Raw genomic sequence first — 12,675 nt, 5'->3', positions numbered from 1 at the left:
TCTCCCCTTGTTCGAAGCTTACGACCGTCCAGCTGCCGCTAGTACCTCCTATTGTTAAAGGACCTCAGGTTTGTATAGTTAGGAAAAATGCAATTTTCGACAAATTGTCATTTCATATACAAGGTTAGAAAAACAATTGCAGTACAAAAAGTACCATCACACAAAAGATTTCATGGGTTAAATTATGTTTGTTGAGAGGCACAATGTGGAAAATTTTGATTCTGTTATATTAGTTATCTGAGCTTATAAATTCCTTTAAGAGATATACGGTATTTGTATTCTTTATTGCTGTACATGGTTTAATTAAGTATTATTTAGCAGTTTGATAACTACTGTTTTTTGTGCAAATGAACAGTTTGACTTCAATGAATTTCAAAGTCAGTGTTTCATGAATGAGTTTAGAAAATACTAATGACGGTTGATCACTTTTCTTGAATAATTTCACTCAGTGTTTTACCAATTCGTCAATTAATTAGGCATTAGGCATTTTTCTGTAAATGATTTTCTAGTTCTCATTCAGATACTACCTGTATTTTGACAGGCAAGTGATTATAGTTTGGAAGTAAGTACACTTCAAGGAAAGTTGGTGACTGCTGTTGAACAACTGGATTCCACACCGCCAACGACACCAACTCGCAGTTCCCAGTCATTGCCACCTGAACGAGAGTTGCCTGAGGTACAGTTTGAGTTTGTCTTTGTTAGTTTGCTGTAGATATACTATATAAGAGCAGAGATTTTGCACCCAATGTTTGAACATTTTCTTAGTGTCATGTCAATAGTTTTATTGAAATTTTGTAATGCTGTGCAAGTAATTTATTGAAGATTTGTAATGTCATGTCAGTAATTTATTGAAGATTTGTAATCTTTTGTCAACAATGAAATGATTCAGTTAACTTTCGTTAAAAACTTGATGTCACCTCTGCACTTGCAATGATGTTTTAGTTTATGTAGCTGTTTAGTGCATTTGTAGATGATCTATTGGCAGAAATTTTTACCTTAATTTTCAAGAAATTTGAAAACCACAGCAGAGAAAAAATAATTACCTCCTGTTGTTTCCTCTAATTAGGGAGAAGAGGGTGAATGTGAGAGTGTTGGTGGGGAGGAGAGTGAAGTTGGTAGCGCGTGCGAAAGCAGCGGTGGAGGTAGAACTGAGGGAGGTTCGCCTGTGAGCTCTTCGTCTTTGGGCTCTCAGTCGTTAGATCTCCCCGTTGTTGTCCCAGGCTCACAGCCTGAGGCTGAGCTTCAGGTAGGTTGTTTATTATTATCAAGTAAAATGTATTTAGAAGTTTTTCCTTGGGTTGATGAAATGTCAAAGAGATTTCACTTTGTTTTAGGATGAATGTACCGTTGCATATGTGGTTTATTTAAGTTTTAAGATTTAAGTTTTAAGATCAGATATTTAGGTGTTGATTTCTGTATATGCATTAAAATTTTGTCTTATTTACAGAATTAATAATCATTTGTATAAATGAATGGATGTTATTCTAGTAATTTAAAGAATAATGAGCTCATAAGTTGGATTGAGTAAATAAAAATGGAAAGATGCAGTTGTCTTCATAGCCTGCCTCATTTTGTACAACCTTCACCATAACTAAACTTGTTCTATTATCTTCTAGCTTCTGCAACTAGTGGCAGACCAGCGATGGGTTGGTGCTTTGCAATTTGTGCGTCAGCACAGAGTCCTGTGGCAGAGAGAGGGATCATCTCATGCCCATGAAGACATTACTATCATCCTGAACACATATTGTACATACTTGGCAGACAAAAATCCAGGTAAACATTTACGGAAAATTTTCTAGTATAAATCAAGCAGCCTACAGAAACTACCACTTGATTTTTGAAGGGCCCTTTCATTAGTTGTTAGACTACTATTTATCATTTGGACAATATGCTGTGTTTTTTACAAGTGTTATCAACTTTTGTTATTTTGGAGTTGAAGCTGTGATTTTCATAATCCTTTTCATTTGCAGGGATGATAGCTGTGTGCGGCACTGAAGCAGAACTCGTAGAAACAAGCTTCCGTCTGACGGAAGCCAACATGGCTGCTCTCTCGGCTCTGCGCTTGATCGAGCAGATTCCCAAGCAGACCAGAGACAGCCTTGATTCTGTGATCCGTAAAACTGAGTGCTAGTGCTGATTATTTTTTCGTTTTGTATCTTCATAAGTGTTTTTATTTGCATAGAATTATATAATATTGCGAAAACTGAGTACCTCTTTCATCGTATAGTGGTTTTAACTTTCTGATTTTTTTGAACAGAGCACAAAGCATTGAAAATTTTTTCTGTATGAATGTCATAATTGATTATAAACTATTATTGGTTGAAGAGATCTTGAAGTGATAAGGTGATGCATATGCAAACACGCAAGTTCATAGCCAATAGCTTTTTTTGTGCGTGTCAAGATATTTCTCCTGACGAATAAGTCATAGGGTTATCCATGCAGTCAGGAAGTTATAGCTTTCAAAATTTTTGGGTGATCTAGGAAATACTGAATTTTTCTCTTCCATAAGTGTAATTTTCCTCTAAATTTTGATAGCATGCTAATTTATTTAAAAAAGGATAAGACACCTTAAAATTTATAATTTTTTTCCATATGTACTCGTAATGTATATTCACATGCGTTTGAAGTTCTAGATTCAATAGTTTGCATTCTGGTTGTGTTATCCATCCCAAATCATTGCTAGAGAAATTCAGAGGCTTTTGAAAGTTATTTCTTCTCCAGCTGGTATGAAACTTTGATACTTTGAAAGTGTGCACAATGTTGAATGTGCAGTTTTTGGGGTAACAAGCTTCCTGTGTATGAATCTCATTAGGTGTGCTTTGCTGTAGTTTTTACTCCAAGTGATGTATTTTATTTGTAAGCCTTTTACAATACAAGCGTACATAGTCTGTATGTAGTACATATAAAAAGAAAGTGCTTCTCTAGAGAATTATAGGTAATGCTATAATTGTGTTAAATGTAGATGGAAAACTGTATTTATATAACTCTAATCTTTCAGTGGCCACCATTGTAAAAGCCAGTGAGGGATTTACATCTTTGCAGTTCTAAAAAAAATATTTGCATGGTAAACACACACCCCCCACCCCGTAACTAAAGAGACTTACCAAAGTTGTTGGCAGGCTAACCAGGTATGTAATTTCTAAGCACAGCCACGCTGTGCATCCAAAGCTTCATGAGTATCATGACATGCAGTATTATTCAAAGTGCCGTCAGCTAGTTTTTGTTTGTAGCTTGTAGTGTATGAGATCACTGAAATATTGAATTCATTTGAATAGTACTTTCGCAGTATCTTTGCTTGAAGGATAATGAACTTTGGTAGACCAAGATTGAAAGGAGTATAATAAGATAATTTTAAAAGTACATCCATATGTGTTTAGAAATTAAAGAAAGTTGGTCTTCTTTTTAGAAGTGAATATCATTATTTTATTTTTGTAATCAAGGTAATTTTAATTTATTTTTAGTAAGGCAGTATTTATGCTAATTGAAGTTTGAGGGAATAAACATTGCAAGGTATTTGAAAAGTGGAAAGCAAATTTCAGATTGGCCTAGGGCATTATAGAAACCATTGTAAAATTATACAAATGATTTTACTTTGTCTTGGTTTGTGCATTTATCAAAGCATAGTGTTAAATTTTTCAGTTGTCATGCTCTTCTCAGTGGTCTGATTAAGTTAATAGTAATAACAGGAGGGTTGAATGATAATGTTTTTCAACAGACTGACTGCGAGTTGTCAAGTGATTGATTTGAACCTTATTGAAGTATGGTGCTGTTGTGTGTAATATGCATGAGTTTTGACATTACATGACAGGAGCTGTACATTTGAAACTTGAATATTTCTTTGAATGCAATTTTGGAACTTATCTTTTCTGATAGAAGACTAGTGTCACTTGGGGAAAATTTAGTTACTGTTTTCAGATTTCCAAAGCCGTTATTTTTGTGATTGCTGAAGTTAGGTAATAATTGCATGTCATAAAATTGTATCTGCAATGTGAGTATAACCCCTTGCTTGGATGTATAATTGTCCGTATATGAAATCTTCCAGTATAAAGTCTAAATGGAATGGTTTGTAGATGTTACCTGCATTCATTCTTTTAACAGAGTGGTCTGCTGAAACAAAAGTAAGTGTGACAGGCTTTGATGGCATATGGCCAATAAAGAAATGCATATGAAAATTAATGTAGTGAATATTATTTCATTCAACAAGTACTATGAACGTAAAGGGTTAAGTGAGTATCATGACCCAACTACATTTCTTTAGGCCACTTGTCTGTCATTCAGATAGAATGCGCCATTCTTTTCAGTTCCGTGTGTGATTCAGGTGGGATTTTATCTATTTTTTCAGAACCGATTCATAACTTGCTGTGCTATATATAAAATTTCCCCCCCCGAGATGTTTACATTAAATGTTAAATGGTGAGCAAAATCACAGTCTGATTTGCAGTTATTTTGGTAAACTAATACACTCACTGCTAAGGAAGAACATTTATCTCCAGCACATTCCAGAAATACATTGCAGAATGTGGAGGTAATTCTAATTGAAGTGTATCTTTCAAAATTATTTTCAGCATGAAAATATTTTGATAATTTTTCTTTTTGTTTTGTTGACCTTTTTTTTGTTTTATCCATTTGGTAGAATTATATTTTCCAATTACTGTATTACCATTGGACCGAGTTTTAATGTGTACCTGTGAAACAAACTACTTTTGTTATGAATTATACATGTATAAAGCAACTCAAAATTCATGTTGAATTTTACTGTCATTAAATTTATTCTATTTGTGTCAGTTTGTGTCAGCTCAATGTAAATTACAGGGATTTTCTTTTACCATGTTCTGTATGGCACCTACCCTTCACTTATTAATTCAAACTATATGTGATTCTCAATTCCATTTGATGTATCCTTCATGCAGACATATTCATATTGGAGGAATGTCTCTTCAGTTATTAAACTACAATGGATGAGCTTCACTGTTAGATGAATTCCACTGTTAAGGAGAGCAAAATAACAATTGACAAAGATCTATTTTAGGTTATATGATGATGTGCATTAGTATTGTACTTCCATTGGTTATGAGTACCCAGGATTTTCATCCATCACTACTAGCAAATTGCTTCTAGTGTTAGATTGTAAGTGGACAGCGTATTATTTTTTCCAATTTTTCAAAAAATCTGGATACTCTTGGAGCAAATGGTGATGATGGTGCTGTAATGTGTCTTGTGCAAGGGACTCTCCCTCAAGGAGATCAGGATAGAAGTAGTATTTGCTGTGAAGCAGCACTTGATCAGAAGCTTGGCTGCACCGGCAGGCAGAATGGTCAATGTTTTGACATACCACATTTTGCACATGGCTGAATCTTGTCCTAAGGAAGGTGGAGGAGGCTTTCCTGGTGCTAGTTTACTGTTGTCCTGTGGCTATCATTCTTGTTCCAGGATCCATATACAAAATCTATAGTACTCATTGTAATATTTATTTACAAATTTCAACTTTACAGTATAAATTCAATAAATACTTTTTACAAACTGTACATTTGTACATTTGCATACCTACATAAAAAGTAGTAAAAACTCTCAAACACAACTTACATGAAACATTAAATGATGAAAAACAAACACAAAACAGCCCTCTACATGACACAAACATTAACCCTCTAGCTATTGGGTAACAAAATATTAAACAGTATATTGTTCTTCCTATCTTTGGACTAATAAAATAAACCTATTGCTTTCTTCACACCATCTTCTGTACAAAATTCTAATTTCCTCAGGTTATGTAATTCAGAATGTCCTCTGACAATTCTAAAGGAGGGTGAAATCACACATATCTGGCAGCATTTAACAAACTTGCATGCCAATATACTGTATGTATACCGTTTGCAGACCAAAAAGACTAACCCAAATAACTTTAAAAAACATTTCAAAAAAACTCCTATAAACATACTAGTTACCCTAGATAATTTCTAAGTTAATTGCAGTCTGCAATGATGTTGTGCCAATCTTGAAGGCATCCATAAACGTGATAGGAAATGAGGCAACAATGAAATTCATAGTTCTCACGTGATCGAGATCATAATTGACAAAAGTTAGGAAGTATAACCTAAATCAGGTTTTAACTAAATCTGAGTAAAAGCGTAGTAAATAAATGAGGTTTCACATGTAAAATAATTAACCAAAGGAGATTGCTTCTATAACTAAGACGTGATATGTACGTACTGCTAAGTTTCACAACCTTACCTAAGTAATAAGAGCATTATTCCTGCATGGATGCCAAGCTGGAACTTTCATATCTTCTATAAGAAGCACTGAAGTAATTTACTGGCATGTACTATGCATTGACGAGCACCTGTGGTTCTTTTTGTCAAAGGAGATTTGTTTTCTACATGTACTTGTAATGAGTAATCATTTTAACTTAAGGAATGACAACTTCTTTTGAAGATTAAATTAAATTTCAATATGAAGTATTGACAAGTTTAGGGGGAAAACTTGCCCAGTAGTGATCTATTAGTGTAAATATACGGAAATAACAATGAATGACAAGTGAACCTTAATATTGTGAATATAATAACATATGAAATATCTTCATAACAAACTAAATGATCACTGATATGGCAATTTAAGTAATTATTTGCCTCTCAAATCTAGTACCAAGTGCATACTAACGAGTTTTAGGGGATGCTACTGTAATCAAGGTAAGTTTCATTATATTTATCCTGGCATGGGTTAATAGTGTTCCTGGAAAGGAATTTCACTGACTTCTCGATCATAAGGTTGAGCCCGTTATATGCAAGTCCACTAGGATATCTTTCACTTTCATGTTTCAGTAAAATATGCACCTACTGTACCTGGAAATCAAATTGCCAGTAATACATAATGCTCATTATAAAAAATGGAAATATAAAATGAGTAGTGGATGATTTTACACTATTCTGGACACTAACCTGATTTACATAAGTGAACAGTTTAATGAATAATGCAAATACCATGTGATCTATTTACAAGTGGTCAGACGACCAAAACAAACAAGCCTAGTGTTTGTGATGCTGCACAAAAATAGTATCCAAAGAGCTTTACATACTTCAAGTGTGGCCACAATGTTTGACAAACACAGCCATGAAATGGAAACGGGAGATGACTCGTCTCTGGGGAGAAGTGTTTCTAATCCCACAACAGCCTTTTGAGGAATGTTGCAATTTGTTAACAAAAATACAAAAATATAATTTCATGAACCTGAAAGACTTGAGGGTTCGCAAAGGAATCTTTTAACAGACTAGAAGTAACTCCTATAAGCTCTTAGTAACTGTCACTATCTTGGCGACTGACCAACGATGAGAACACAGTGCTCAAGTGTATGGAGGTTCAGTAAAACATTTCTTTAAAGAAAAAAAAAAATGTTCTGGAGGGAGATATTCTTGGTTTCTGAAGACCATTGCAATATACAATGCACACAAGTATGCAATGCACAAAATAAGCCCTGGTATCTTGTGTGTAAATAGGTTGTCTTATGGCACAGTATTTCCACCTGCTTCATGCACTTCTGAAAAGTAGTAGGTATCACGATATTGCTGCATAGATTAAAAAAAAAAACATGCATAGTAAGAATGTCGTGCAGAATAACATACTGCACTAAGGTATGCTATAAAATAAAGTATACTGCTGAACTAAAAAGTATTTTTATTGTTTGGCAATGAAGGAAAATGGTAAATAAAAGCTTACTTATACAGTCACTTCAGCGTGACTAAGATGGTAAATCAGTCAATCATTTTTTTTTTTTTTTTTTTTTATGAAAATTACGTTAACATTACTGGTTCAACTGTTAAATCCCTATTCACTTGGGCATGCACTGACATAAAATAAAGTAAATTCAAAGACGTTTTACTCTTCACTATCTCTTAATAGCAATTATTATAGGTGCTACTGTTGTAGATTGTAAGTCAAGTGTTGGGAAAGAGTTTGCACAGTAGTATGTATTTGGATCTGGTTTAGGCTTAAATAGGACCTACAATGCCTAAGTTATCCTGGGAAGTCGCTTGTACCTATGGATTGGGGCCTATATTAGCTAGATTTGCTTTATATATAGAGCTTTTCACTTCATTTGGAACTCATGAATAATTAAACCAATTTTTTTTAGCACAGCAAGTCAGTCAACTCTGAAGCAATACAGTTAAGACTAGATATGCTATAGTACCTGAGAAAGTCACAAGACAACTTAGTACCATAGATCTAATTACTATTATAACTCACACCCAGCAACCACTGGCATGAAGCTTCCTTGAACAGAGTAGGTACTACCCACAAGTGAAAAGAAAGCTACAGCAGAGAGAACATCATTAACAGGAGATGGTGGACAGATAAAATAAAGAACAAAGGGGCATAAAAAAAAAAACACTAAGACTCATCACTGTTCAACAATGCTAGGAAGACCACTCTAGTTTACAGTGCCATAAACGGAGCAAATGAAATCCGGGGGTGCGACATCATGGTACGTACTCATCAAGTAAAGGTTGATGACAATCAAGATCCAGGAAATAGCATTAAGAATAAGATTGAAAGTTTTCTATTTGAGATTAAACTTCAAGATGATCACAAATTAGTAATCTCTTAATGATGGCTAAATCATAATCGATAGAAAAAAAAAGTTTGATTAAATTTTAAAACAAGACATTTTCACTCTGCCCCTAATGTTCTAAATACTACTCCATGGTCTTCTGACACAAACTCAAGTCTACGTACCTTGCTTTTTACCGTTCAGCTTCATCTGTTTTGTTCAGTCTCATCTCACCTAGATGTCCAAGATCTTTAACTTTACCTTATCCCAATTTTCATCAATCAGTTAATTAATTAATGTCACTGTTATGTAATATGTACTACTTTCACTCATATTAAGACACTTCACTGTTGTCTTTAGTCAGTTGTCATTAGTAAGTGAAGGTAAGCATGTGTAGTAAAATACTTCATGGATAAACAACTTGGAAATGCATGAAATACTGTATGACACCCTTAATCTTACAAATAAAAAAGAAACTTGAAACTAGTTCATATAAACTACTCTGCAACAAGAATGAATATTTCAGCCCAAATTCTAAGAGATTTTTGGCACTGAATCAGAACTGGGCATATGCAATATAATTTCAAACACAGCATCAAAGGTTTTTGCTTTATAATTATGTACTATACTTACAAAACAGGATGATTCTCCTTGTAAGTGAAACTTACCCTTCCATTCCGTCACAAACACATCTAAATTAGAATGTTCATCCTCTTCGGCTACATTTTGGTGGCATCATCGTATCTCCTTCTACTATGCTGCAAAGCGTCTTCTTACGACATCTTGCGTCACAACCACGCTCTAATGCAACGTCACTGTCTTGCACTTGATATCTGGAAAATTACATGGCATCATGAAAAGGTTAAGTATGAGCAGAAAAGATGAGCAAGGAATTATGAATTATTCTGATTTAACAAACCTACTAAGAATTATCAAGGAGTTTAAAACACATTCTACCAACATTTACAGGAAGGAATTAAAAATATGAGCAATCAGGTAACATAATTTCTTGGATACATAATCCTTAGCTTGAAGAATACTAACTTATTCTATTCCTTTATTACCCCACTGACTCTTGCCTCACTCTGATGGTAGAATATTCTACTGAAGCTATCCTATACCAAGTGTGACTTACAACTCAAAATAAATCTGCAACTGTCAGAACCTAACCCAGGCAAAAAAGGAGAACTAACTATACCACTGGGATATGCAAGGAGAAAAAAAAAATTGAACAACAAACTACGAGCTCTAATTAGAAACAGGGCAGAGAGGATATAATGAATTTTCCATCTTAGTAGAATATACTTGGAGGCATTTGTGTTGATTACCTGTAATATTTTGCAAAGAGACTTGGATTCTTTGCCATTCTTTGTACTAATTCATCCCAATTTTTGGGGTCGAGCGAAGGTAGCTGGAGATCACGTCTAGCTGTGTAAAGCTGGTACCAGTGCGGAGCATCGAATTTATTTGCATGGGTCAAGTTCATGACCCAAGTCTCGTAGTCTAGGACATTCTGTAAAAAAAGACAAGTAGAAAAATGAGTACCTTACATTTACAGACCTTTGCGAGCATTGCTGGGAAACTCATTTATTTGTCAGAATTCAAAGTGCTTAAAAAAGACGATACTGTAACTTTCTTCTCTTAATTTGGAAATAAATACGAACATATTCTAAAACTGTCAATCACTTGCAAACCTCGATTACTGTACTATTTTACAGAAATGTAAACTTACTCTTGTTGTCTCAGGATGATCACCATCTACATAAAATATCCTGTAAGATGGATTCAAACCTTGAAAGGGCCCATTGTTTGGGGTTATGTACTGCACACCAATAGGCTTTTTGGGGGCATGGACGTCGTAATGAACACGAAACTCGTCCATGTGCGAGTGTCCATAAAACTGTCCGCGGATTATGTGGCTGTACCTGAAATTTATGTACAATTAGACTGTTAACATAAATTCTAAAATGGAGTAGTATGCAGAGAATATCACAGTATGTAGTGTGTTTTATATGTAATATGCTCTTAAGGCTTTCCATTTTTTACTTGTTTTGCAATACGTACTCAAAGAAAAAAAAAAAAATTTTAAGAACAATCCCACTGAGTCCACAAGGACTTCCAACAAATCTGAGCTTCATGAAGACTGTTCTCTAGATGTTAAAAATGCATTTTTTTTTTTTATTAAACTATGCAAAAATTTTCATGAAAGAAAACTGACAAGGTGTATGATAATGGAGGAAAGTTGAAGTTGTAACTATATACCCATGTAGTGCATATTTAAACACATGAAATGCAAAAAGATTTCCTATAAATTTTGTTCAGGAAATACTAGTTTCTCTGTACTTACTGGTTTCCTATGAAGCATAATTTTCATCAAAGACAACAGTGTAAACTCAGATTGAGTAATTCCCACATTCTGTTAAAAAAACCTGTTTATATGACATTTTAAGAGTCAGGACAGGCAGAGCTGTTGCTCACAAGCTGCGGGTTAAAGATCACCATTATCTTTCCATGACAACAACCACATTTACACAAGCCCACATTCATGGTCTTCACGAACCCCAAACACTCCTCTTCCAATCCAAAAGCTAATGATGATCTGCTGACAGAACAGCTGCACAATGCATGCATCCTACTGGATTTTGGGTTTTAGGCCTGTAAGTGCCTCACTTCTCATGTAGTCTAGATTACACCTGTTGGACTATCGGCAGGGCTGGGTGGTGCGGTCACTTGATGCAAGTGACAGGTTTTTATAAACCAGACAAATGTAAACCACTTTTCTTCCACAACTAACCCCACATTCACATTAAACTGAATAGCAGTTTAGGTAGGAAAAACGAAATGCTAAAAAAAAATTCCTCTTGTATGAGCCGACTAGAATTCAAGTGAATCTGTGGCAATTAAATAAGAATGTCACTATATAAACAGGTTGTGTGCGCTCCCCAACCCAGAAGATGACAAAGATTTGACACCTGTATGAGACTTGTCAAAAACAGCTGACACCATAATTTCCATTAGGGAACAGAAAGGGGAGAATTTTTATTGAAAGGACAAGCATTGACCAGCACAGTACTGCCAACCCTTACTGCATACCTTCAGTACAACTTGTCTGGCCAAAGCAAAGACGTAACCCTCAGTGGAAACTCCAACAACCTATCAGAAGGGCCAGGTTGACCTAGCTCTAGTAGATTTTTGGATACTGAGGAGAATTTTTAATCTCATGGAACAATTTATTAATTCTAGATATCATTGCTACCAGCAAGAGATTTTGAATGTCTTATACAAAATGCTAGATAGTCACTCTTCCTTGTTTAACATTAATGCATGCATCTTATGAAAAGAGCTAATTCTTAGTGAGAGTAGGAATAAAAACAGCAAAACAAAACTTTTACAGAACAATTCTTTACCTGGACACTATTCTGGAGAACTGGTGAGCCCACTGGGCATAACAATCTGAGTAATATGGAGGGATGTGACCAATAATATGCACAAGTTCCCCTCGGCCTTCTGCCTTCTGAAGCTCTGTAACTAACCATCGCAGTACCAGCCCAGGATCTATAGACTTATAGAGCAGCCACCTGTCAATAAATGAGAATGAGAAGACTAAGACTGTGAAGCTACTTTTAAACTTATGCCGTCTGCTTTGCAATGTTTATTACAAGAAACAAACTGCTTCATACCGAGAGAAACTACAACTTTAAACAACTTATTTATTAAATTTTTATTTTCATTTAGAAGATAAACTTTTAAGGTAAAAAAAAATGTTCTTACCAGTTCAGTCTGTAGCAGTAATTGGTATTCAGTGAAATTATGCGAAGACCAGGTTTCACCACCACTGAATAGTATCCACCAAACCTTGCTGAGTTGGGTGCTGGTTCTCTCATCAATTTTCCCCACTGCTCAGTCACAGAATCATACAACCACTGAACTCCAAATTTTTGCCACACTTCTGGAACCTCAGGTGGGGGGAAACTGAACAAGAAACAAGACAAGTGATTAACAAAACTGTTTCAAATCTGAAATTAATACAATAACTGTTCTTTTAGCTGAATGAAATGTGTAAGTGAACCAAAGAACTACACAATCTGTTTCCAGAATTAATTTCCACAAAAAAAAGTAGTACCAAATTCAAA

The 12,675-nt window shown here is 34.9% G+C and overlaps 2 protein-coding genes across 14 annotated transcripts in view; one reads left to right on the top strand and one right to left on the bottom strand.

Moving 5' to 3' along the window:
- Positions 1-4,743, top strand: part of LOC135213159 (protein furry-like) — a 165,044-nt gene extending 160,301 nt beyond the window's left edge. For all 9 annotated transcript variants that reach the window (XM_064247163.1, XM_064247123.1, XM_064247130.1 and 6 more), the window contains 4 exons: positions 542-676; positions 1,067-1,246; positions 1,617-1,773; positions 1,971-4,743. In XM_064247163.1, coding sequence (XP_064103233.1) covers positions 542-676; positions 1,067-1,246; positions 1,617-1,773; positions 1,971-2,131 — 633 coding nt within the window. In that variant the 3' untranslated portion in view covers positions 2,132-4,743. The remainder of the gene's footprint in view (positions 1-541; positions 677-1,066; positions 1,247-1,616; positions 1,774-1,970) is intronic.
- A 709-nt stretch (positions 4,744-5,452) lies between these two features.
- Positions 5,453-12,675, bottom strand: part of LOC135213205 (sphingomyelin phosphodiesterase-like) — a 152,604-nt gene continuing 145,381 nt past the window's right edge. For 4 of the 5 annotated variants that reach the window (XM_064247200.1, XM_064247194.1, XM_064247205.1 and 1 more), the window contains 6 exons: positions 12,314-12,514; positions 11,950-12,120; positions 10,275-10,467; positions 9,871-10,055; positions 9,211-9,375; positions 5,453-7,531 (listed from right to left, as the gene is read on the bottom strand). In XM_064247200.1, the coding sequence (XP_064103270.1) occupies positions 9,249-9,375; positions 9,871-10,055; positions 10,275-10,467; positions 11,950-12,120; positions 12,314-12,514 (877 nt within the window). In that variant the 3' untranslated portion in view covers positions 5,453-7,531; positions 9,211-9,248. Of the gene's footprint in view, positions 7,532-8,727; positions 8,777-9,210; positions 9,376-9,870; positions 10,056-10,274; positions 10,468-11,949; positions 12,121-12,313; positions 12,515-12,675 lie in introns of all 5 variants that reach the window. The other variant, XR_010314094.1, reaches the window with a different exon arrangement.

This window comes from Macrobrachium nipponense, chromosome 19 (genome assembly GCF_015104395.2).
Source record: "Macrobrachium nipponense isolate FS-2020 chromosome 19, ASM1510439v2, whole genome shotgun sequence".
Classification (NCBI taxonomy): Eukaryota; Metazoa; Arthropoda; class Malacostraca; order Decapoda; family Palaemonidae; genus Macrobrachium; species Macrobrachium nipponense.
This window is presented reverse-complemented; position numbering and strand designations above follow the sequence as displayed.